Raw genomic sequence first — 25,635 nt, 5'->3', positions numbered from 1 at the left:
TAAATATTTGACAAATTGTTAAAAAATAGAGTTTCTTGCATTCAGTGATTTACTCTAACTTGTTCTACTATTCATAGTCTTTGTTATGCTCCTATTTATTTAAGTTATAACCTGTATTCAACAAGCAAATTTTGAAAAATATCTAATATTAGAGATTTTGTTCTTTAAAGAGTTAAGCTCATACGACATGTCTCCTTTTTTATAATTTGTTACAACGGATTACTTTATACCTTATTTTTATATAAACTGCTGCATTTTATAATCTATGGTCTAATTCTTTCAGAAATCACAATACTTGTAGTAGTTTTTATTTTGCACACATTTCAATAGCGAATTACATGCATATTATAATCGGTTACATATAGATTAAAAAAATATAACTATGTAACCTATTTTTTTTTGAAAGGAAGAGCTCAACACAGCAAGTGGAGCATAGAAATATCAAACAGAAAAGTCGCAATTCTAAAGGAGTACCATATAAGAAATACTAATTGATGCCCCTGTCATCTTTGACATTGTCATCAGCAACAGAAGGGATCCACACCTATCCTTATAGTTCATGGAGGACTGGTAGATGATATCGTCAACCCATTTTTCTTCCTTCTGAAAAATCCGCCTATTTCTTTCCAGCCAAATATTCCAACAGAAACATACCATCTACCTGTTGCGCTCCTGTTTACTAGTTGATAACTTAGTCCAACATTGAAAATGTTCCTTTAGCGTTCCCGAGCATGACCATTGCCTTCCAACAAAAGACATCCATGCACACCACACCTGCCAAGAAAATCCACAACCAAGAAACAAGTGGTAACCAGATTCAACACTTTCATTACACAACACACAGACAACATCTTCCTGGTTAACCACTCCCAGCCGACTCAGCCTCTCCTTCGCATTGACCTTTCCAGTCAAGACAAACCATATGAACAATTCAACTCTAGGTGGGACTAAACCCTTCCAAACTGTCCTAGTAAAGCTGTAGCTCGCTATATCCTCCAAAAGCATTTCCACCTGCATCAGTTGCACAAAGGAGTTAGTAGAAAATACACCCTGTTTATCAAATTTTCACACAACTCTGTCCTCTCCCCATATACTAGATTAACCAGTCTTAATGTTTCATGCAACTGGTTCACTAAGTCCAACTTCCATTGGAAAGGCTCTCGCTTCCATTGGAAGTTCCATCTCCACTCTAACCCGTCCCAAAACCCACAATCCCTTATGACGGATCCTCTTTGGTTTGAAACTGAGAAGAGCCTTGGAAAAATGATCTTTTAGGGTCCCACCACGCAACCATACATCTTCCCAGAACCGAGTTCCTCTCTCATCGCCAATCTCTATAGACAGCCCATTGATCATCTTCTGTTTTAGTGTTGATCCTTGAACTGTAGTTGACAGATATCCTTCCATGGCCCCCGGGTAGGTAACACCTGGGATGACAACATCACATTGGGGTTGAGGTTGTTACAAGAGCATATCACCTTCTTCCATAAGGGGCAATCCTCCTTCGAAAACCGCCACCACCACTTAAAGAGAAGGGCTGTGTTACGCACCATGGCATCCCCGACACGTAGTCCCCCTAGTTTTTGGGGGGCCTGCACCACCTCCCACCTAACCATTGCCATACCAAACCTACCATCCTCCTTACTCCATAGGAACCTTCTCTGTAGGGAAATCAGTTTCTCTGCAACAGCCTTTGACATTTTATACAAACTCAAATAATAAACTGGCAGGCTATTCAAAACAGATTTAATAAGCACCAGCTTGCCGGCTTTATTTAGAACCTTGGCCTTCCAAGTTCCAAATGCTCAGCTTCTGCTCCACTTTTTCTATAACGGGCTTCCAAGTCTTCATCAACCTCAAGTTCGCTCATAGTTGGATCCCCAAATATTTTATCGGAAGGGAGGCCACCTTACAGCCCAGCACTCTAGACATACGGTGTATCCACTGAACATCACAATTAACAAGAATCAGGCTAGACTTATCAAAATTAATAGTCAGCCCTGACATGAGCTCAAAGCAACGCAGGATTTTCCTGTAATTTTTTATGGTTTCTTCCTCCGGGAGACAAAACAGAACAGTATCATCCGCAAACTGAAGATGTGACCGCTCAACGTGATCTCTACCCACCAATAACGGTGAGATTCGCCCATTTCTTACCGCCTCCCTGAACATCCTATGCAGAACGTCAGCAACAAGAACAAATAGAAATGAAGACAATGGATTCCCATGTCGCAAACCTCTTCCCATGCCACAAACCTATTTTAAAAAGTTGCAATTGCATAAATTTTAAATCAATTTGATTTATTTATGTAATTTGTTCTCAACAAAATTAACTCTATCTCTATATATAAAAAGTACACCAATACTTCACTCACAATGCTGCATAACACGCCGAATTGAATCCATTTCGAAAAAAATTGGCGAGAAGTTATCCCTTCTGACGGTATATGCTCACAATTTGAGCAAACTCGGCCATCTTCGTACAGGGCCATCGGACCGAAAAAACTATGGTCCGGATAAACAATTTCAAAAAAGACCTCACACTATTATTATATTCTTTTCCAGCTGCGTCATTAGAATCATCGTTACACTTACCATGTTCAAATCATCTTTCTTAATGGGATATTAAATCATAACTAAGAGACAGCTACTGTTAACTCCCACTTCTACATATGCCGCCATCGCACACAGTGAGAATTCACAGAAATTCACGTAGAAATAGGGATGTGCATGGACCGGGTGAAACCGGATTTGATGTGACACAGACCCGGCTCGAAATATATACCGGGCCTATTTGTTAGACCCGAACCCGACCCTAGACCCGATGAAACCTATACACTTTCGGGCCACGATTATACTAGGTAAAAACTAGGTGAAAATCGGGCCGTTAACATTATATTACCTTGATACTTTCTTGTAAGTTAGCATGTAAAAATATCCAAATTTCCAAGACTCCAACCATTATTTGACATGGTAAAATTCACTTAGAAAAATATAATAAAAAGTAACTCATCTCTAAAATTAAAGTATAACCATAATCAATACTGATATTGCCTAATAACACCAAATATTTAAATTAATACAAATAACACAAAATTATGCATTAGTCTAAAGTCTTATGCATTTTAAACATAAAATATTAACTTATAGTGTTATATATAATGACTAATAACACAAAATATTAAGGTTTACAATACTTAAATTTCACATAATAATAGCCATCATCCATCACTAATAACACAAAATATTAATTGTGTATGATGACCGGGCCGATTTCGGGTGACCCGAGTTATGGCCCGGACCCGACCCGAAATAATGACCGGGTCTACTTTTGAGACCCATATCCGGCCCTAGACCCGATGAAATCACATCAAATTAGCCCCTAAAGTGTTCGGGACCGGGCCGGGCCGGGCCATGCACACCCCTAAGTAGAAATTTGGGAGATGATTATCCTCGATGGGTTGGTACTGAGGATTGAAATCTAGAAGATGCAGCACGTTCGGATCAAATCCATTTCAATTCCTCCACTTTGCTCTAACGATGACTTAACAAGAAAATCAAGAAATGTTGAAAGGTATCATGTGAAGGATTTGAATTAGTAATTCCAAGTAATTTACTAACTTAGGTTGACATTGAATTAGTAATTCGCCGATGAGTTATAGCTCAAATGACATAGTCTTTTCATACTCAATTAAAAAGTTGTGAATTCGAGTCTCCTATTTTTGGTAAAAAAAAAAAGAATTAGTAATTCTTCACATAGCTGCCGTAAGCCATACTCTTACCTTCTATATATCTCTGTCACTCACTGTCAGTCTATTTTATTACATTAATACGCAATATAAAATATAATTTGACTTTCAAGTTTGTTATATAAAATTCGATTGAGTTTTGACTACAGTTTCTTCTTCTTTCTCTTCTTATAAAGTCCTTTTCCTATTGCCTAATTTGTTCACCTTAAGTTAGAGAGCAAATGGGAACCCTAACGAAGAAGATTCTTTCTCTTTTCTTCATCTACCCTGTAATATTAGCTTCTGACTGCGAATTTTCTTGGTGTGAAAGCATGCTCATTCGTTTCCCCTTTCAACTTCAAAGCAACCAGCTTCAACATCCTTATTGTGGTTACCCTGGTTTCAAATTAATCTGCACCAATGACGCCAAAACAGTTCTAGATCTTCCATTCTCTGGAGAATTCTATGTACGCAACATAAACTATCTAACACAGCAGATACAAGTCTATGACCCTGATCAGTGCCTTCCAAAACGTCTTCTAAGCCTCAATCTTTCGGGTACCCCCTTCATTGCCATGTTGAGTCGCAACTACACTTTCTTAAGCTGCAATTCTCGCAACGCAGCGTCGCGGTCCGTTCCCATTGATTGTCTTAGCAATTCAACATATTTTGTATCTGCTGTGCCTTCAGGGGACTTGGCCAATAATTCATTGCCAGTTTCATGCAAAGTTATTGGAAGGCTTTCAGTTCCATTTTCAAGCACAACAGTTGTGAGAAATCTTGGTGATGATCTTATCCAAGATCTTCAATTAACATGGAATAAACCTGATTGCAGAGTATGTGAATCACAAGGAAAATTGTGTCAATTTGAGAACAATACCAGTGATAGAATTCGTTGCTCCGATGATTACAATACAGGTAAAGATTTTCTGTTCTTCATTCTTCATTCTCGTAGGAATCAAATAACATATTCATAGGACTAACACAGGAGAATTATTTTTACCAATTATTTTTTGTGGAAACTCAGGTGCAGTCGACTTCACGTGAAGTTGATAGGTGAGAGCATTAGATTAAAATTTAGTCAAATTAGTCTAATCATCTAACGCTCTTAGATATCAACTTCACGTGAAGTCGACTGCACATGAGTTTCCACCATTATTTTTATGTTCAAAAATGTTATTTGTACACCAAAATCAGCCACTAATATATTTGTGTATAAATACATATGGTAGTTTCATTTATTTTCAATATATATTGATATTTTAACATATATTTTATACGAGTAATGTTACATGTACATTAAAATTAACCATCAAAATCAGCTATCAATAATAAATACATGTTAGAATATAAATATACATTAAAAATAAATTAAACCACACATATATTTATATACAAATATATTAGTGGCTGATTTTAGTGACTGATTTTGATGTACAAATAGTATTTTTGATTTTATAATGGTAGTTGATTTTAGTGGTTGATTAGTTGTTTTATGTTTAATTAACTTAACTCCTAATAAAGAGAGCAAGAATAAACATGGTATTCATTTACATGCTCAAGTTACAAACATCCATTCCAAAAATTTAGGTCAATGGTTTACCATCACTAACGATAACAATGGGAGTTTTCTTTTTTGTTGGTTTGTTTATAACGGTTGACTTTATGATTTAATTTGCATGTTGGCATTAAATTAATGAAAAATTATGCTAGATTGCTAGGTAAAGTGACATCCGTACATATTCAAATAAAAAAAGTCAAATCATCGCTGCTAATGAATATGTTGATTTGTTTTCTCAATCAAATTCATCCCTATACATACACAGTAGTACAGTACTACTATATTACTAAATTTTTAATAGCAAAGTAACAAAGTCAGATTAGTAATTTAAACATTAAACCCACCAGCCTATTGCTTACCAATTCCGCTACGTTATCAACATCATTTCTGCTAACTTTTGTCAACTCTTATTTATAACTGTATTTAATAAAAATGTTTTTGTAGATATATCTAATAAAAATACTTTTCTAGATGTATCTCTTTATATATGTATTTAAAATATAACAATTAATTATTATTAATAATAAGTTAGTAGATAATATATTGATATCCTATACTTTTCTATTGCTTACCGTGTTTTATTATATTATTATTTTGATTGCAAGTTACTAAGCATACAATAAAAAACTTGCCTGTATCTATCAGCTACGTTACTTCGTTCTTATGATAAGATTTTACAATAACCAAATTCTATTGGTGATATCATAATTAGGAAAGGCTAGCCATCACATTGCTTTCTAAAGTTATATACAATCAGATATATAAGAATCATATATATAAGAGTAACTCAACCTATGACAGAAAGAGAATACATTACTAATTACTATACTCAGATATTTATTCATTTCATTTTAAAAAATAGGTATATACAATAAAAAGAATGATTTCATTTGCATACACTGTCACTATAAAAAAAATTTACATGATCAGTTAATTATGTACTATCGCATTAATAAAAGTAACTAATAATTATTAAATTTATTACTTTAATAATTATCTAAATGTATGAAATAGATTAGATGATTGACTGAAAATTTTTACCTGTCCGTGCATTAAGAAATAATTCCAATAAAAATATAACAATACTTAGTACTTTATTAAATATAACTGCTAATCGTCACCAAAAAAAAAAAATATAACTGCTAATCATTATCTAAATTAACAGCTAATTTTTAAATAGATTTTGATAGAATAATAATCATTACTGTATCCATCTAAACTTTAGTTGATAGTGTAAAAAAAAATGGAAATGTTTGGTAACCAAAGAAAATTAGTCAAAAACAGCCATAATTTGCCTTATTTAGCATTCATTAATTGTTGCGACAATTAATGAATGCTAAATAAGGTAAATTCTGGCTGTTTTTTTTGTCTCCCTAGCATTACCCAAAAAAAATCATTTATAGTTACAATATTACATTTATTTACAAATACAACTAAATTGTCGAATTTTATTTAGGGTAATGCTAGGGAGACAAAAAAAAAAAATAGCCAGAACTTGCCTTATTTAGCATTAATTAATTATCGCAACAATTAATTAATGCTAAATAAGACAAGTTATGGCTATTTTTGGCTGATTTTCTTTGGTTACCAAATATTTCCGTTTTATTCATATATCAATTCCTAAAATGTGTGTCCAAATGATGCCTAAAGATTAAAGTTGCAAATATCATTTCCTTATGTATTATGTTTATTTGGTTTGAATCTTTATTAGGTGGTACATCAAAGGGACTTTTAGCCTTCAGAATAATCACATTATGCATAATTGGACCAGCTTGTATCTTTGCTGTTGTGTTAGCATGCTGTGTGTACTACAGAGATAGAGTTTCCAATGCTAATGCTGCAAGGAGAGCACTACAATTAGCAGCAATAACACCACATCCTCCTGAACCTCCCATTACCACAACTTTGGGATTGGATGAAACTACAATTGACTCTTATGAGAAGCTTGTGCTGGGTGAGAATTTATATAATAATGCATATATAAATATTTCAATTTTGCCCAGTATTCATATGTTACTAGCTACTAGGTTACAATTACATTAGACATTTTCTAAGATTGTATATTTGAAAATTAGGTTTAATTAATTTATCAGTCCCTAATTTTTATAGTTTCATCAAATTTTTAATATATTATATTTTGTAACTAAGTCCTTATTATGACAAACATGTTAATAGAATATTTTGTTAAACAAAACTAAATATTCAATCAAGTATTAAGCAAGTTGGTTTTGTTTAACGGAATATTTCTTTAGTTTCAATGTATAGGGATCCAATTGAAAAGAAAGAAAAATATAAAGAACTAACTAAAAATTTAATGAAATTATAAAAACGGATAAAATAATTAAACTTAAAAAATATTATACTCAATACAAATATGTATATAACAACATCTTATGAACTTGAAAATAACATTATAAAAGGGAAAGTGATAATATTTTTTGCTTTCTTGTTATTATATCTATTATTTAGAACAATTCATTATATATAACATATCATAATTATTAATTAAGACAATGCTATAAAAGCTTGATTAAGAACATTATAAATATTCAATATCATGCTACATAGTAAAATTTAACTTTTATATACAGTCAATGTAGGAGAGTTTTATACAAACAATTAATCATGTACTATCACCTCAGTGAATATAACTAATTTTTAACTACATTACTTAAAAAATTATCTTAAATATATGAATCTAATTGGATGATTATATAAAATTTTGTTATATTAACAGTACTATGAAGATTAAACTCGACTTAATAATATTGCAATATTGGTGTTTACATTTTATTTATATAAGAAAATAATCATATTTGTATTATTATGGAACATAGGTGAGAGTAAGAGGGTGCCAGGACCCAATAATGGAACATGTTGGATATGCTTGGCAGAGTACAACTCCAAAGAGACCATTAGATGCATCCCTGAATGCAAACATTGCTTCCATTCAGATTGCATTGATGAGTGGCTTAGAATGAATTCAACATGCCCAGTTTGCAGGAACACTCCAACTCCATCCCCTTCATGATATCATGTCTAGTAGTGCACCTTGATTGCTCAATCATTAAAAAGTTGTATCTATGTGTAGATACCATTGCAAGATTCACATTTTATTTGTTATCTAATAACTAATAAGATGTCGATGGTGGCAACTTGTAGGGAATGTGAATATAGGCAACCAAAGGATGAAAAAAAAAATCCCGTTAGAGAGCCAATAAAATATTTGTACAATGTGTATAATAAACTATTTATTTGGTCTAATATGAGTTAAAAAATGAACATTCAGGATAAAATACTATTAATTTCTCAAACACAATACACCCATATTATTCAGAATAACCATCCGGATACCAGGGATAATAAACATATGATATGAATCGAACATCTCTAAAATCCCATTCTACACATTGTAGAGATACTCCATTAGCTCCCTATACTTCTTCAAAAAAAAACTGCTTCATATAACTACCCATTCTTTGAAAAACTGCCCTTCATGGCATTAGATATTATTCTTGTCAAATATATATACTTTAATTTTGTGTATAAAAATAACATGGCGCTAAATCATTTAGAGATAAAAAAAAACATTTTTTGTTTACATCAAATAATAACTTTAACATTTATAAAGGAAAAAAAAAAGGACGATAATGAAGTACTATATACAGTCGTATCGAGTTGGTTTTTGTTAACATGATATATATAATATAGGAAAGTTTTCAAGTGGTCCAGACCACTTTTCTGGATCTCTGATGATCCATGTACGGCCGGTAACGTTTTTTGAGTTTGTCCTGTAGCGGTTTGTGAAATTACGTTAATGTCCCTGAAGAAAGGCAAAAATGACGACAGGAGGAGTGCTCAGCTCAAAGGAAAAGTGAAGCCGAGTAGCCCCTCAGCAAGCTGGCGTAAGAGGTAGAGTGCTTGGGCTGTAATACGCTGTCGTTTTGGAAAACCCCATATGCCCTAATCTGATAGTGTGGTCTCACCCATGGAGGCTTCGAGGCCGTCTTCATCCGTCATCGTTTGTGTTGTTTGTGTATGTAGTTAAAGTGACGGTGGCCTTCGACTTGTGGATCGGTGATAACGGCGGAGGTTGGAATGTAAGTAAATGGCTATCGCAACGGAGGCGTTGTTTATCTCACCCGCCCGATCGCACGAGTTCTCACCATAGATCGCGGGTCGTGTTAATTAAAGGCGGTGGAGATCGCACAATTTTGTTCGTCGACGCGTGGGTCCGATCGCCCTGTGTAAGTCCGTCGATGCGTGGAACTCATTCTGCCATTTTCCGTTTTGTTTCCAATTTAATTTTTCCATTGTGACATTGTTGCTGAAAGTTTAATCTGTCTCTGAAATAATGGAGTTTTTACTACCCTAATTTGATGTTGTTGTTGTTCTTGATAATTATGAAAAGATATCGTATGCGGTTGTTGAAAATTTGTGTGATGTGTTAATGTTGTTTTAACCCCATTCTTGATCTAATGAGATGATTGAGCAAAAATTGTCGTCTGAAAAAAGTTGAGGTAATTGATTTTGTTGCTTAATCCGGTTACAAACCCTTGAATTTGGTGCTCCAAAGAATGCGTTATTGTACTCTGTTTTTTTAAGAAAAAGCCGTCGGCATTTATTTTTTTACAAATTGCTTTGTACCTACCTGTATTGTTAGTAATGTTAGGAGTTAACGGTGAACGTGTTTGCTTCTTTGTGTCGTAGTTGTAATGCATGTGGTGTTTTTGGAAGTTTGTGTATGTAGTAGGGAAGTGGAGGCTGTGAGGATGTTGGAAGCGCACGAGTTCTCACCATAGATCGCGGGTCGTGTTAATTAAAGGCGGTGGAGATCGCGCAATTTTGTTCGTCGACGCGTGGGTCCGATCGCCCTGTGTAAGTCCGTCGATGCGTGGAACTCATTCTGCCATTTTCCGTTTTGTTTCCAATTTAATTTTTCCATTGTGACATTGTTGCTGAAAGTTTAATCTGTCTCTGAAATAATGGAGTTTTTACTACCCTAATTTGATGTTGTTGTTGTTCTTGATAATTATGAAAAGATATCGTATGAGGTTGTTGAAAATTTGTGTGATGTGTTAATGTTGTTTTAACCCCATTCTTGATCTAATGAGATGATTGAGCAAAAATTGTCGTCTGAAAAAAGTTGAGGTAATTGATTTTGTTGCTTAATCCGGTTACAAACCCTTGAATTTGGTGCTCCAAAGAATGCGTTATTGTACTCTGTTTTTTTAAGAAAAAGCCGTCGGCATTTATTTTTTTACAAATTGCTTTGTACCTACCTGTATTGTTAGTAATGTTAGGAGTTAACGGTGAACGTGTTTGCTTCTTTGTGTCGTAGTTGTAATGCATGTGGTGTTTTTGGAAGTTTGTGTATGTAGTAGGGAAGTGGAGGCTGTGAGGATGTTGGAAGCATGTTGGATAGTAGATGTGGTGGTAAAGTAAGGGTTTTTGATGTATGTAAGTGTCATAATTTTTCATTGATAGGCTGAGTCAGTTTTGATTCGGGCAAGTTGATTATAGTAACTGTGGCAAAGAAGTTTGTGCAATCCCTAGTTTATTGTTTGTTATAGTTTGACATGTTTGGCTTTCAGATAATAATGGCATCAAGTAGCAAGTTTTGCAAGGATGCGTGTATGTGGAATGAGCCTCTTGTGGACAACTGGATGGAGGGCAATGCTGGTGTGTCGAATCCACAGGTACGACGGGTATACGTGCCAATCTGTATAGTGTGTGAGTGGATTCGAATTGGATGGGAACGGTCTGTTACACCAGCTGGGTGGTATTGTTCATGGGGTTTTACTCTTAGCAGGGGTGAGGGTTATGCTGTGAGAAGTTATATTCTATGTGGTGACTATGATGTGACGAGTCTGATGCGTATAAGATTGCATCTGCAAAATATACACTGAGACTAATTTAAAATGCAAGGCTTTGATGTTATTTAGTGTTAATATGCATGGATATGCAATATTTAAACAGAATGCATTCCACATAATGGCAGCTGGTAGCATAATGTTTGTCTTCTTATTTCAGGACACAATGTATGATACCAGAGTGGAGGAAGATGCTGAGTCATCCGATTGGGAAGGTAGGGGGGCTTCAATGTTGCCCGTTTTTTTGGGTTTGGATGGGTTGCGAGCTGAAGATGTTCTTGAAATGGAGTTCTCTTCACCTCAGGAGGCTAGCGGCTTCTATAACAATTACAGCCGACTAAAGGGCTTTGCATCAAGGCGAGGCAAGACGGTTAGAAACACTGCCGGAGAGATAGTGCGGTACACGTTTGTTTGTAATAGGCAAGGATTTCGAGAGAAGAAATGGTTGGAAAAGGTTGATCGCAAAAGGGAGCATAAGGCTGTAACCCGATGTGGATGTTTGGCGGAGATGAGGATAAAGAGGAAAGAGGGTAGTGGGAGGTGGTATGTGTCGCGTTTTGTCGAGGAGCATAACCACGAACTTGCGTATGGGAAGCTTGTTGATTATCTGCGGTCACACAGGAAGATATCTGAGGTAGAAGTTGCTCAGCTAACAAGCATGAGAGAGATTGGGATTAGCATACCTAAGATTTATGAGTCCTTCGCAGCACAACTAGGGGGTTTTAACCTGGTAACATTCACAAAGCAAGATATGTATAATGAGATACGGAAACAGAGAGGTCTGCAAGGCGGAGACGTAAGTGCAGCTGTTAGGTACTTGGAAGGTCTGGCACGCATGGATGGGAAAATGTTTTGGCGCTACAAGTTGGGATCAGGGCAACACCTATGCAACTTGTTTTGGAGCGATGGTCGTTGTCAGGAAGATTATGCGATATTCGGCGATGTGCTAGCATTCGACGCTACCTATGGCCGCAACAAGTACAACCTACCTGTTGTAGTATTTTCCGGAGTAAACCACCACAACCAGACATGCGTATTCGGAACAGCAATGGTCTCATGCGAATCGCAGGAGTCATATATTTGGGTTCTTCGCCAGTTTCTGGAATGCATGCAAGGTAAGGCACCGCAATCAGTCATCACGGATGGCGACCCGGCCATGCGTATAGCAATCCGCACCGTTTTTCCTGACGCACATCATCGGTTGTGTGCCTGGCATCTGCTGAGGAACTCGACTGCTAACATAAGCGACCCGAGATTCACACAAATGTTTAGACACTGCATGCTGGCAGATATGGAAATCGAAGAGTTCGAAGCGTATTGGGAGTCAATGGTCAATGAGTGCGGTGTCAGGGAGGTTGAGTGGGTTAAGGACTTGTACACCAAAAAGCACGCTTGGGCAACCGCATACATTCGTGGTAGATTTTTTGCTAGAGTACGGACAACCTCTAGGTGCGAGTCACTACACGCCAAACTAGGGAGGTTTGTTGAGAGCAGGTACGGGGTGTTAGAATTTGTCAGAAATTTTCAAAGGTGTGTGGATTTTCTGCGTGACACCGAGGATGAGCTAGACTTTCGTTCATGGTACGGAACACCTGTGCTACAAACGGAGTTCGTTGAGCTGGAAAAGTCTGGATGGACTATGTTCACCCGCGAAATGTTTCTCAGATACCGGGATAGCCTGAAACGGTGTGTTCGTGTTAGAATATGTGAATTTGATGACAGTGACAACCCTCATGCATATACTCTTCAGAAGTATCGGAGGCCTGAGATGAATTGGAAGGTTTATAGGGACCATATCTCGAACAGATTTACTTGCAGCTGCATGCGCATGGAGTCGTTTGGCATTCCTTGTGTGCATATCCTTTCCGTTTGTGTAAGGCTAGACTTGGTGGAAATCCCTGAAAGCCTGGTGCTGCGTAGGTGGTCTAAGGCAGCCAAATTGGAGATACATAACCAATGTGGTGAGCAACACATTGTTGAACCAAGTGTGACCTATAGGACACGATTGGGTGCTTTCTCCCAGCTGTGCAAGCGTTTAGGGCGCGTTGCTTGCATGAGCGATGAAGACTTCAAGGTTTACTCAAACAAGCTTATGAGCGATGCTCTGTTCCTTGAAATAAAGTACGGCTTAAGACCATTAACGGATAATATGACAACAGCAAATGACTGCGGGGTGAAGGACCCCATTCGTGTCAGGACAAAAGGCACGGCTCGGATGAGTCAAGCAGGCGGTTCTGCGCCGAAAACGAAAAGAAAGTGCAGCACATGCGGGAAGCTCGGGCACCGGAGGACTAGATGCCCCATCGGAGGCGCGCAACCTTCAACGAGGAACAAAGAATCACTTGCTGGCAGAAATAAACGCAAGCGAACGAAGGTTACCACCTAACTTATTCCTGCATGGTCTATTTAGTATACGACGTTACCAATAAAACTAACTCTATGGAACGGTTTAATATTAATGCCATTTAAATCTCTGAACTCAACTAAACGGTGTTTTTGGAGCAGCAGTAGTTATTTCATTATTATGTTCCTGCACATATGTTTTCTAAAAATTTTAGAAAATTAGTGTGTGCGTAAATAAAATACAGTTAGTGATTAATGCACGCAGGCCATTCTCTATGTGTAAATTTTTTTATTCCCATTGAACTGTGTGTTAACATGTTACCTGTTTTGCCGGTATATACAATGCCCGACGATGGTATAGCGGCAGTCCTCGTTTTAATAAGATTAAACTCACAAGATACTACTGGGCTTTTATTAAGGCAGCGTCTTTACAAATCGTTCATGCTAATCATTGTGTGCATAAGTATGATTTAGCCACTACAATGTTCATGCTGCAAGGCGTTCCCTTATCATTGCCTAATTAGTGTCTTAACAGCTATGTGGTTTGACATGCTTGTTAATATGCAACAGGCACCCGTCGTTGTCCCAGATAATTGTCCGCCTGAAAATGCATGTCAAGCTGGATGCGACTTATGGGAACAATTTTCGCTTGCAGACCCCTGACGACGGTCGACTTAGTTGTGGGCTGTTATTCCAACTACGATGTTAAGGACGACATGTTAGCCTGAAACCGAATATTATCTGATTTCTTATGTTTGCATATAAGGATGTTGTTAATAATAAACTGGTAAATCTAATTTCTATGTTATTCGGTGGCTACAATGTTAGACTCTGCTCGTACTGACGTTTATTCATATGAACACTAGGTCAGTTGTGGTTTCTTATAATAAATTCCATAATGGACGGGATTATGCGGATTAGTTGTATTTTATGTGCTGTATTACCCATGATTTTGACGTTCTGCGTTGAGGATTCATGCATGAAGGTATTGATTTAGGTAATGTAAACCGTGATGTGTTCCCATATGGCCCCAAAAGTGACATAAATCGTGCATGAAGGTTTGCCCTTTCACCCATTTGGGTTATTTATATATTCAACGTCATAACCGGTAAACCGTTTCAGATGGGGTTTGTCCAGTTACGCAATGATCGGTGTTTCATTGGTCCACGAGTACACCGATCCAGATTCAGTATTTTAACTATATGCATTCATACCCTAATAGTTAAAAAAAAAATCATGTGAACAATTCATTAAATGCAGATATTCTAATATGGCCTATTTTTTGTTTTTGCAAACATATATAATCTGAAATTTTTTATCTATAACATTCAAAAATAAAGAAGCTTTAGCCTAAAAGAGCTGATTGTTATTGTTAAATATCATAATAGGTTACAGTTTCAAAGCAATGAAATTGAAATGTAAGAATATTAAAACTTTAGAAGAATAAAAAACCTTTAATTAGCGGCTTCTATAACAATTACAGCCGACTAAAGGGCTTTGCATCAAGGCGAGGCAAGACGGTTAGAAACACTGCCGGAGAGATAGTGCGGTACACGTTTGTTTGTAATAGGCAAGGATTTCGAGAGAAGAAATGGTTGGAAAAGGTTGATCGCAAAAGGGAGCATAAGGCTGTAACCCGATGTGGATGTTTGGCGGAGATGAGGATAAAGAGGAAAGAGGGTAGTGGGAGGTGGTATGTGTCGCGTTTTGTCGAGGAGCATAACCACGAACTTGCGTATGGGAAGCTTGTTGATTATCTGCGGTCACACAGGAAGATATCTGAGGTAGAAGTTGCTCAGCTAACAAGCATGAGAGAGATTGGGATTAGCATACCTAAGATTTATGAGTCCTTCGCAGCACAACTAGGGGGTTTTAACCTGGTAACATTCACAAAGCAAGATATGTATAATGAGATACGGAAACAGAGAGGTCTGCAAGGCGGAGACGTAAGTGCAGCTGTTAGGTACTTGGAAGGTCTGGCACGCATGGATGGGAAAATGTTTTGGCGCTACAAGTTGGGATCAGGGCAACACCTATGCAACTTGTTTTGGAGCGATGGTCGTTGTCAGGAAGATTATGCGATATTCGGCGATGTGCTAGCATTCGACGCTACCTATGGCCGCAACAAGTACAACCTACCTGTTGTAGTATTTTCCGGAGTAAACCACCACAACCAGACATGCGTATTCGGAACAGCAATGGTCTCATGCGAATCGCAGGAGTCATATATTTGGGTTCTTCGCCAGTTTCTGGAATGCATGCAAGGTAAGGCACCGCAATCAGTCATCACGGATGGCGACCCGGCCATGCGTATAGCAATCCGCACCGTTTTTCCTGACGCACATCATCGGTTGTGTGCCTGGCATCTGCTGAGGAACTCGACTGCTAACATAAGCGACCCGAGATTCACACAAATGTTTAGACACTGCATGCTGGCAGATATGGAAATCGAAGAGTTCGAAGCGTATTGGGAGTCAATGGTCAATGAGTGCGGTGTCAGGGAGGTTGAGTGGGTTAAGGACTTGTACACCAAAAAGCACGCTTGGGCAACCGCATACATTCGTGGTAGATTTTTTGCTAGAGTACGGACAACCTCTAGGTGCGAGTCACTACACGCCAAACTAGGGAGGTTTGTTGAGAGCAGGTACGGGGTGTTAGAATTTGTCAGAAATTTTCAAAGGTGTGTGGATTTTCTGCGTGACACCGAGGATGAGCTAGACTTTCGTTCATGGTACGGAACACCTGTGCTACAAACGGAGTTCGTTGAGCTGGAAAAGTCTGGATGGACTATGTTCACCCGCGAAATGTTTCTCAGATACCGGGATAGCCTGAAACGGTGTGTTCGTGTTAGAATATGTGAATTTGATGACAGTGACAACCCTCATGCATATACTCTTCAGAAGTATCGGAGGCCTGAGATGAATTGGAAGGTTTATAGGGACCATATCTCGAACAGATTTACTTGCAGCTGCATGCGCATGGAGTCGTTTGGCATTCCTTGTGTGCATATCCTTTCCGTTTGTGTAAGGCTAGACTTGGTGGAAATCCCTGAAAGCCTGGTGCTGCGTAGGTGGTCTAAGGCAGCCAAATTGGAGATACATAACCAATGTGGTGAGCAACACATTGTTGAACCAAGTGTGACCTATAGGACACGATTGGGTGCTTTCTCCCAGCTGTGCAAGCGTTTAGGGCGCGTTGCTTGCATGAGCGATGAAGACTTCAAGGTTTACTCAAACAAGCTTATGAGCGATGCTCTGTTCCTTGAAATAAAGTACGGCTTAAGACCATTAACGGATAATATGACAACAGCAAATGACTGCGGGGTGAAGGACCCCATTCGTGTCAGGACAAAAGGCACGGCTCGGATGAGTCAAGCAGGCGGTTCTGCGCCGAAAACGAAAAGAAAGTGCAGCACATGCGGGAAGCTCGGGCACCGGAGGACTAGATGCCCCATCGGAGGCGCGCAACCTTCAACGAGGAACAAAGAATCACTTGCTGGCAGAAATAAACGCAAGCGAACGAAGGTTACCACCTAACTTATTCCTGCATGGTCTATTTAGTATACGACGTTACCAATAAAACTAACTCTATGGAACGGTTTAATATTAATGCCATTTAAATCTCTGAACTCAACTAAACGGTGTTTTTGGAGCAGCAGTAGTTATTTCATTATTATGTTCCTGCACATATGTTTTCTAAAAATTTTAGAAAATTAGTGTGTGCGTAAATAAAATACAGTTAGTGATTAATGCACGCAGGCCATTCTCTATGTGTAAATTTTTTGATTCCCATTGAACTGTGTGTTAACATGTTACCTGTTTTGCCGGTATATACAATGCCCGACGATGGTATAGCGGCAGTCCTTGTTTTAATAAGATTAAACTCACAAGATACTACTGGGCTTTTATTAAGGCAGCGTCTTTACAAATCGTTCATGCTAATCATTGTGTGCATAAGTATGATTTAGCCACTACAATGTTCATGCTGCAAGGCGTTCCCTTATCATTGCCTAATTAGTGTCTTAACAGCTATGTGGTTTGACATGCTTGTTAATATGCAACAGGCACCCGTCGTTGTCCCAGATAATTGTCCGCCTGAAAATGCATGTCAAGCTGGATGCGACTTATGGGAACAATTTTCGCTTGCAGACCCCTGACGACGGTCGACTTAGTTGTGGGCTGTTATTCCAACTACGATGTTAAGGACGACATGTTAGCCTGAAACCGAATATTATCTGATTTCTTATGTTTGCATATAAGGATGTTGTTAATAATAAACTGGTAAATCTAATTTCTATGTTATTCGGTGGCTACAATGTTAGACTCTGCTCGTACTGACGTTTATTCATATGAACACTAGGTCAGTTGTGGTTTCTTATAATAAATTCCATAATGGACGGGATTATGCGGATTAGTTGTATTTTATGTGCTGTATTACCCATGATTTTGACGTTCTGCGTTGAGGATTCATGCATGAAGGTATTGATTTAGGTAATGTAAACCGTGATGTGTTCCCATATGGCCCCAAAAGTGACATAAATCGTGCATGAAGGTTTGCCCTTTCACCCATTTGGGTTATTTATATATTCAACGTCATAACCGGTAAACCGTTTCAGATGGGGTTTGTCCAGTTACGCAATGATCGGTGTTTCATTGGTCCACGAGTACACCGATCCAGATTCAGTATTTTAACTATATGCATTCATACCCTAATAGTTAAAAAAAAAATCATGTGAACAATTCATTAAATGCAGATATTCTAATATGGCCTATTTTTTGTTTTTGCAAACATATATAATCTGAAATTTTTTATCTATAACATTCAAAAATAAAGAAGCTTTAGCCTAGAAGAGCTGATTGTTATTGTTAAATATCATAATAGGTTACAGTTTCAAAGCAATGAAATTGAAATTTAAGAATATTAAAACTTTAGAAGAATAAAAAAGCTTTAATCTACCACAGCTTGCATTTACGGTAGTATTACTCTAAACAGATTAAGCTATGATTATTAATAGTGAACCAACATTTATTGTTTCCTAAATGTTATTCATATAATCAATAGTCGTATGGATGAACGAGTGTTGTGTATTTTTAATTAGATCTAAAATTTATTCCAAAACTATTTTTATGATTATCATTTCATACCATACCGTAATATTGCTTCAGAGTGGATATAGCAACAATTAGATATCATCGTTAAACCTTTTCTTAATGAAGGGGAGTAAAATCGACTGTCAGATTTTGATCCCTTTTCTTGTTCGACTACCATGTAACAAATGCAAAATGACACAGGTTCTGCTATTACTTCTAAAATAGCCATAACTTCATTCATTAATAAACTCCATACGGTTCACATAGTTTTCCTAGCAAAAGCAGGCAGCAGCCATATATAACATCAAGGGCAATGAAATTGCGATAACCTACGTACAAATATGTTTTGGCCATAGATCCCCATTCAATACCAGTAGGTGTACCTCGGGGGGTGTGGATGTTGTGCTCTAGTCTGTCGACAGGACCACTAGTATCCACACTCAAAAGTAGCCATCAAACACATATAGAACCAGACATACATGTACCACACAGTACGAAATAGAAGTTAGCCAAATTATTATGTTCCTGCACATATGTTTTCTAAAAATTTTAGAAAATTAGTGTGTGCGTAAATAAAATACAGTTAGTGATTAATGCACGCAGGCCATTCTCTATGTGTAAATTTTTTTATTCCCATTGAACTGTGTGTTAACATGTTACCTGTTTTGCCGGTATATACAATGCCCGACGATGGTATAGCGGCAGTCCTCGTTTTAATAAGATTAAACTCACAAGATACTACTGGGCTTTTATTAAGGCAGCGTCTTTACAAATCGTTCATGCTAATCATTGTGTGCATAAGTATGATTTAGCCACTACAATGTTCATGCTGCAAGGCGTTCCCTTATCATTGCCTAATTAGTGTCTTAACAGCTATGTGGTTTGACATGCTTGTTAATATGCAACAGGCACCCGTCGTTGTCCCAGATAATTGTCCGCCTGAAAATGCATGTCAAGCTGGATGCGACTTATGGGAACAATTTTCGCTTGCAGACCCCTGACGACGGTCGACTTAGTTGTGGGCTGTTATTCCAACTACGATGTTAAGGACGACATGTTAGCCTGAAACCGAATATTATCTGATTTCTTATGTTTGCATATAAGGATGTTGTTAATAATAAACTGGTAAATCTAATTTCTATGTTATTCGGTGGCTACAATGTTAGACTCTGCTCGTACTGACGTTTATTCATATGAACACTAGGTCAGTTGTGGTTTCTTATAATAAATTCCATAATGGACGGGATTATGCGGATTAGTTGTATTTTATGTGCTGTATTACCCATGATTTTGACGTTCTGCGTTGAGGATTCATGCATGAAGGTATTGATTTAGGTAATGTAAACCGTGATGTGTTCCCATATGGCCCCAAAAGTGACATAAATCGTGCATGAAGGTTTGCCCTTTCACCCATTTGGGTTATTTATATATTCAACGTCATAACCGGTAAACCGTTTCAGATGGGGTTTGTCCAGTTACCCAATGATCGGTGTTTCATTGGTCCACGAGTACACCGATCCAGATTCAGTATTTTAACTATATGCATTCATACCCTAATAGTTAAAAAAAAAATCATGTGAACAATTCATTAAATGCAGATATTCTAATATGGCCTATTTTTTGTTTTTGCAAACATATATAATCTGAAATTTTTTATCTATAACATTCAAAAATAAAGAAGCTTTAGCCTAGAAGAGCTGATTGTTATTGTTAAATATCATAATAGGTTACAGTTTCAAAGCAATGAAATTGAAATTTAAGAATATTAAAACTTTAGAAGAATAAAAAAGCTTTAATCTACCACAGCTTGCATTTACGGTAGTATTACTCTAAACAGATTAAGCTATGATTATTAATAGTGAACCAACATTTATTGTTTCCTAAATGTTATTCATATAATCAATAGTCGTATGGATGAACGAGTGTTGTGTATTTTTAATTAGATCTAAAATTTATTCCAAAACTATTTTTATGATTATCATTTCATACCATACCGTAATATTGCTTCAGAGTGGATATAGCAACAATTAGATATCATCGTTAAACCTTTTCTTAATGAAGGGGAGTAAAATCGACTGTCAGATTTTGATCCCTTTTCTTGTTCGACTACCATGTAACAAATGCAAAATGACACAGGTTCTGCTATTACTTCTAAAATAGCCATAACTTCATTCATTAATAAACTCCATACGGTTCACATAGTTTTCCTAGCAAAAGCAGGCAGCAGCCATATATAACATCAAGGGCAATGAAATTGCCATAACCTACGTACAAATATGTTTTGGCCATAGATCCCCATTCAATACCAGTAGGTGTACCTCGGGGGGTGTGGATGTTGTGCTCTAGTCTGTCGACAGGACCACTAGTATCCACACTCAAAAGTAGCCATCAAACACATATAGAACCAGACATACATGTACCACACAGTACGAAATAGAAGTTAGCCAAATAACTAATACGATTTCTACTTAGATCACAGTTTCCTGCTTGTAATCAAACGTTAATCTATAACAAAATGCAGTAGTCATTCGTGTTTCGACCAGATTTCGAAAGTTTTTCAGTCCTTCATGCGAATAACCTTCCTCCACACTGCATCTGCCTTGGAGGCCACTGTTGCCTTCACCTCGTTACAATCCAAAAGGACAATCTTTGTTGCAGTTTTCATCCTTAATTTCAACGGGTCCATCTGCTTGTAAGGAAAACATAGGGTCAAAATGCATGTACTCCTTCGTAGAGACACAACATGCTAACATAATGGAGGACGAACCTGCCAGGGAAGGTTTGAAACTTTGAATTTGCCTTCTGTTTGGATCCAGTTCAAAATCCACAGACATGAATCATCGCTGCAAATTCGGAACATGTCATTTCAATCACGAATTATGTTGGCCATGTAGAGATGAGAGGTTATAAAAGAAATCATTACCATTCCTGGTAACTTGGGACTCCATCGGGATACTTAATTGGTCCCCAAGTGGTCGGATCAGCACTAACATGGGAAAAGCTCAGCATGTTAGATTCCAGCATGAAAAACTGGGCGAGCAACAGTAGCTGCATTCAAGAAAAGCAGAGGGGGGTAAGATGGCACGGAATGATAACCGCATTCACGTCTGTAAAAGTTATGGAAAATTTGCAGTGAGGTAGAATGTTGTGCAAATTCTATTAGACTAACAATGGTTCGCATGTTCCGTTCCCTCCGCTCCTTGTGCTCTGGAGCTCTTGTCACATCTAGGCAGTAGACCCTCCCATGCTTAACGTCCACGACCATCAGGTACCAGGTGTATGTTTTTTCGCACACCGGGACCAAAACCTGTCAACACAGCAAATATTAATGCTAGGCTATAAGTTGAATGAAAAATTGTAAAAATTGGAGTTAAAGGTTACGTTAACAACGTGTTCGAGACGACTAGTTGCCGGCATCCATCTGTTCATGTATTTTCTCCTAATGACCTCGAATGGCCTCATTGCTATGACGTCATCGGCAAATAGCGAAGGTGTGTACCAAACACGAGGTGGCAGAACGCAGCAGGCTCGCATGGAGGCGCTCATGAGGATTATGTTCATAATCTGTGCACAAAGGAAAAACAACTGTGTCAGTCTTCTTATCTATCTCATCTTTCTAATATTTTCGGCACCGTCGGGTTGTACTCACGTCAACATTGGGCATATAAACCGGCGATAACGAATGGAATCCTGCTCTAGGAACTTCCAATGTTGAGAACTTGAACAGCATTTCCCTGGAATTTGGGGAACAACATTCAGTTCCATTACAACGTTATCTACAAAAAATATATTAGTCTGCTTGTAAGGAAAACATAGGGTCAAAATGCATGTACTCCTTCGTAGAGACACAACATGCTAACATAATGGAGGACGAACCTGCCAGGGAAGGTTTGAAACTTTGAATTTGCCTTCTGTTTGGATCCAGTTCAAAATCCACAGACATGAATCATCGCTGCAAATTCGGAACATGTCATTTCAATCACGAATTACGTTGGCCATGTAGAGATGAGAGGTTATAAAAGAAATCATTACCATTCCTGGTAGCTTGGGACTCCATCGGGATACTTAATTGGTCCCCAAGTGGTCGGATCAGCACTAACATGGGAAAAGCTCAGCATGTTAGATTCCAGCATGAAAAACTGGGCGAGCAACAGTAGCTGCATTCAAGAAAAGCAGAGGGGGGTAAGATGGCACGGAATGATAACCGCATTCACGTCTGTAAAAGTTATGGAAAATTTGCAGTGAGGTAGAATGTTGTGCAAATTCTATTAGACTAACAATGGTTCGCATGTTCCGTTCCCTCCGCTCCTTGTGCTCTGGAGCTCTTGTCACATCTAGGTAGTAGACCCTCCCATGCTTAACGTCCACGACCATCAGGTACCAGGTGTATGTTTTTTTGCACACCGGGACCAAAACCTGTCAACACAGCAAATATTAATGCTAGGCTATAAGTTGAATGAAAAATGGTAAAATTTGGAGTTAAAGGTTACGTTAACAACGTGTTCGAGACGACTAGTTGCCGGCATCCATCTGTTCATGTATTTTCTCCTAATGACCTCGAATGGCCTCATTGCTATGACGTCATCGGCAAACAGCGAAGGTGTGTACCAAACACGAGGTGGCAGAACGCAGCAGGCTCGCATGGAGGCGCTCATGAGGATTATGTTCATAATCTGTGCACAAAGGAAAAACAACTGTGTCAGTCTTCTTATCTATCTCATCTTTCTAATATTTTCGGCACCGTCGGGTTGTACTCACGTCAACATTGGGCATATAAACCGGCGATAACGAATGGAATCCTGCTCTAGGAACTTCCAATGTTGAGAACTTGAACAGCATTTCCCTGGAATTTGGGGAACAACATTCAGTTCCATTACAACGTTATCTACAAAAAATATATTAGGTACATTATAAAGATTCTAATAACCACAGATTATCCCTACAAATATTGATCATTTTTTCCAAAAATGTAAGCGGCCATCTTGCATTCGTCAAGTGTCAGGTCCATGTGAACGGTTGGCCTAAAAACCATTTGGAATCCCTTAAGAAGAGGCAATATAATGTTAGTTAGCCACAGCATACGATGTTCTAATAAATTAAATGCGTTATTAGTAGTATACTGAGCATTCAACGGTGGGGATTCTTGCCAGTGGAATTAGTAGAACGGGAGACTCCATTACGTTCATCATTCCATACGGTTTGAATGCACTCCCAACCCCTACAGAAGAGACATTAACATTCGCCTGGATATTCTGCTGAGTCGTTGCGGGCTTCCTACAGTCAGTCTGTTCTTCCCCAACGATATGGTTAGAATCGATTGGCTCCAGTTTTGGAATTTTCAGTGGAATGCCGCATGTTTCTGTGGGAGAGAACATCTCACATACTTTTGTTGTGCACTCAAGCTTAGACATGCTCGGTAGGTCCCTGTAAATCTGCACAGCCCCCGTTTGTTTTTTTAGTCGTTTGTTTATCAGACAAAGAAAGGCAGTTAGGTATGCTAGCAAGTGTGTAACTAACTTTTTCACAGACTCCGTCAACTGAGTCGAGTGTAATGGTCGCAGAGTGGGTGGTCCTTTTAGGCACACCAGAGCACCAGTACTGCGCAAGTGGTCGCTTTGGCTTTCCTGACCTGTCAACGCCCTTAATAGGGCGAGGAGTTGAAAGTGCCTCGTCTATGATGACGTCGTCGTCAAAACCAGGAGAGTTTGGCACGATTATGTCTAGCGACGGAGTAACAGATGACATGGCCAACCACTTTCCTTTCTCCAGGCTTTTCACTTGTTCTGCTGGTGATCCAATATCCTTAGTAACAGCTGTTAAACTTTGTCTTTGCCCTATTAGGTTGGGTTCAATCTCCGGGTAACGATCAGTTGCCATTGTGGTCTTATCTGTGGATGGTTTAGCGGCTGCTGAAGTTGGACTCGCCCCTTGGGTGGTTAGTAGTGAATGGATCTCAGTAACGGACTTCCCCGTCTGGTACGTTGGTCGCTCCAGCGCCGACATGCGACCCTCCAAAGCAACTGTCCGCGCATCGATCTTCTGTGTACTCAGTCAAGAAAGCAAAAAACACAAACATCAAACAACATCGCATTTGAATACCATTTTCGACCTAACCACCATGTTAGAATGGGTCAAATGTGGTGTTGGTATGACATGGTCACGTGGGATATTTTTGTTGCTCGGGTCAAACAATAGACATTAAAATTATTTTGGACGATAAATGGATCACCACATGTTCATTGAAACAGGGCATGTCAAATATATGTTAAGAAAGGTGGTGCCTTTGTTCCAAACCCAGGCACATTTCATAAATATGTCTTCGAACACAGTTGGACTAAAATTTCTTGGACGAAAAAAAAAACGGGTCACGTACCTCGAGCAGCTTCACTGCGAGGAGCAGTAGTCCATCATGTTGGGTCTTGGGATCTTCAGGTAGGTTTTCTCCCTGACCACCATTAGGGCTCTGTACCAAAAAAAAATGTTACACAAACATTATAACACACTCCGGTTTCGTACAAAGGTAAGAGGGTAGACCAATGTCAGAAAGACGGTTCAGTCGTACCACGTTCATCGTTAGCTCTAGATTAAGGGTCGACGTTCCATCTGCGACCGAGGCCTTGGGAAGGGTTTCCATGTCTATCGCGGGAACAACGCTGGAAAACAACGTCAAAATTGTTAGTAAATTAAACAAAGTGCTTAACCGGAGAACAAACACACTATTTTGAGAAACCCTTTAGGCCGAAGAAGGTGTAAGCTTCTGAAGACCCACAGGGGAGAAGCAACATAGACGAAGCAACATTTAACTTACGCATCATTGGTCTCAGTCTCCTGGGACTCCTCCGGCAGATTCTCCCCGTCGTCCATTATCGCCATTTGTTCGTTTAGGGTAATGTCTGCCTTTGGTAATTGGCTGGAGTACCGTGGTTACGCTTTCTTTTTGGTTGTGTGTTACACTCTTGCTTAAGCTAAGATTTGATTTTATACAGATCCCATGACTGAAGTGTTTGTGCTAACATTGATTGATGTGACCCTTTCAGGTT

At 38.4% G+C, this 25,635-nt stretch overlaps 6 protein-coding genes across 6 annotated transcripts; 3 read left to right on the top strand and 3 right to left on the bottom strand.

Annotated features, from left to right (window-relative positions):
- On the bottom strand, positions 488-2,492 carry LOC110269141. The gene is made up of 5 exons (XM_021116796.1): positions 2,376-2,492; positions 1,935-2,256; positions 1,126-1,427; positions 775-1,011; positions 488-544 (listed from the first exon to the last, which is right to left on the bottom strand). Exons 1-5 carry the CDS (start codon positions 2,490-2,492, stop codon positions 488-490), a joined length of 1,035 nt encoding a protein of 344 aa, XP_020972455.1.
- LOC107628128 (putative RING-H2 finger protein ATL21A) lies at positions 3,926-8,531 on the top strand. The gene is made up of 3 exons (XM_016330933.2): positions 3,926-4,646; positions 7,001-7,243; positions 8,127-8,531. Exons 1-3 carry the CDS (start codon positions 3,971-3,973, stop codon positions 8,318-8,320), a joined length of 1,113 nt encoding a protein of 370 aa, XP_016186419.1. The 5' UTR covers positions 3,926-3,970; the 3' UTR covers positions 8,321-8,531.
- On the top strand, positions 11,284-13,548 carry LOC107626662 (protein FAR1-RELATED SEQUENCE 5-like). The gene has a single exon (XM_016329559.1). It carries the CDS (start codon positions 11,284-11,286, stop codon positions 13,546-13,548), a length of 2,265 nt encoding a protein of 754 aa, XP_016185045.1.
- On the top strand, positions 13,821-17,041 carry LOC107626661 (protein FAR1-RELATED SEQUENCE 5-like). The gene is made up of 4 exons (XM_016329558.1): positions 13,821-13,942; positions 14,076-14,192; positions 14,628-14,694; positions 14,945-17,041. The coding sequence occupies exons 1-4, from the start codon at positions 13,821-13,823 to the stop codon at positions 17,039-17,041; spliced, it is 2,403 nt and encodes an 800-aa protein (XP_016185044.1).
- Positions 20,771-22,365, bottom strand: LOC110268647. Its single transcript, XM_021115223.1, has 6 exons — positions 22,245-22,365; positions 21,986-22,159; positions 21,765-21,902; positions 21,519-21,643; positions 21,363-21,438; positions 20,771-21,281 (listed from the first exon to the last, which is right to left on the bottom strand). Exons 1-6 carry the CDS (start codon positions 22,323-22,325, stop codon positions 21,153-21,155), a joined length of 723 nt encoding a protein of 240 aa, XP_020970882.1. The 5' UTR covers positions 22,326-22,365; the 3' UTR covers positions 20,771-21,152.
- LOC110268646 lies at positions 22,398-23,487 on the bottom strand. Its single transcript, XM_021115222.1, has 5 exons — positions 23,354-23,487; positions 23,095-23,268; positions 22,874-23,011; positions 22,628-22,752; positions 22,398-22,547 (listed from the first exon to the last, which is right to left on the bottom strand). The coding sequence occupies exons 1-5, from the start codon at positions 23,432-23,434 to the stop codon at positions 22,451-22,453; spliced, it is 615 nt and encodes a 204-aa protein (XP_020970881.1). The 5' UTR covers positions 23,435-23,487; the 3' UTR covers positions 22,398-22,450.

Source organism: Arachis ipaensis, chromosome B02, assembly GCF_000816755.2.
Source record: "Arachis ipaensis cultivar K30076 chromosome B02, Araip1.1, whole genome shotgun sequence".
NCBI classification, from domain to species: Eukaryota; Viridiplantae; Streptophyta; class Magnoliopsida; order Fabales; family Fabaceae; genus Arachis; species Arachis ipaensis.
Note: the sequence above shows the minus strand (reverse complement) of the source record. Positions and strands in the feature narration are given on the sequence as shown.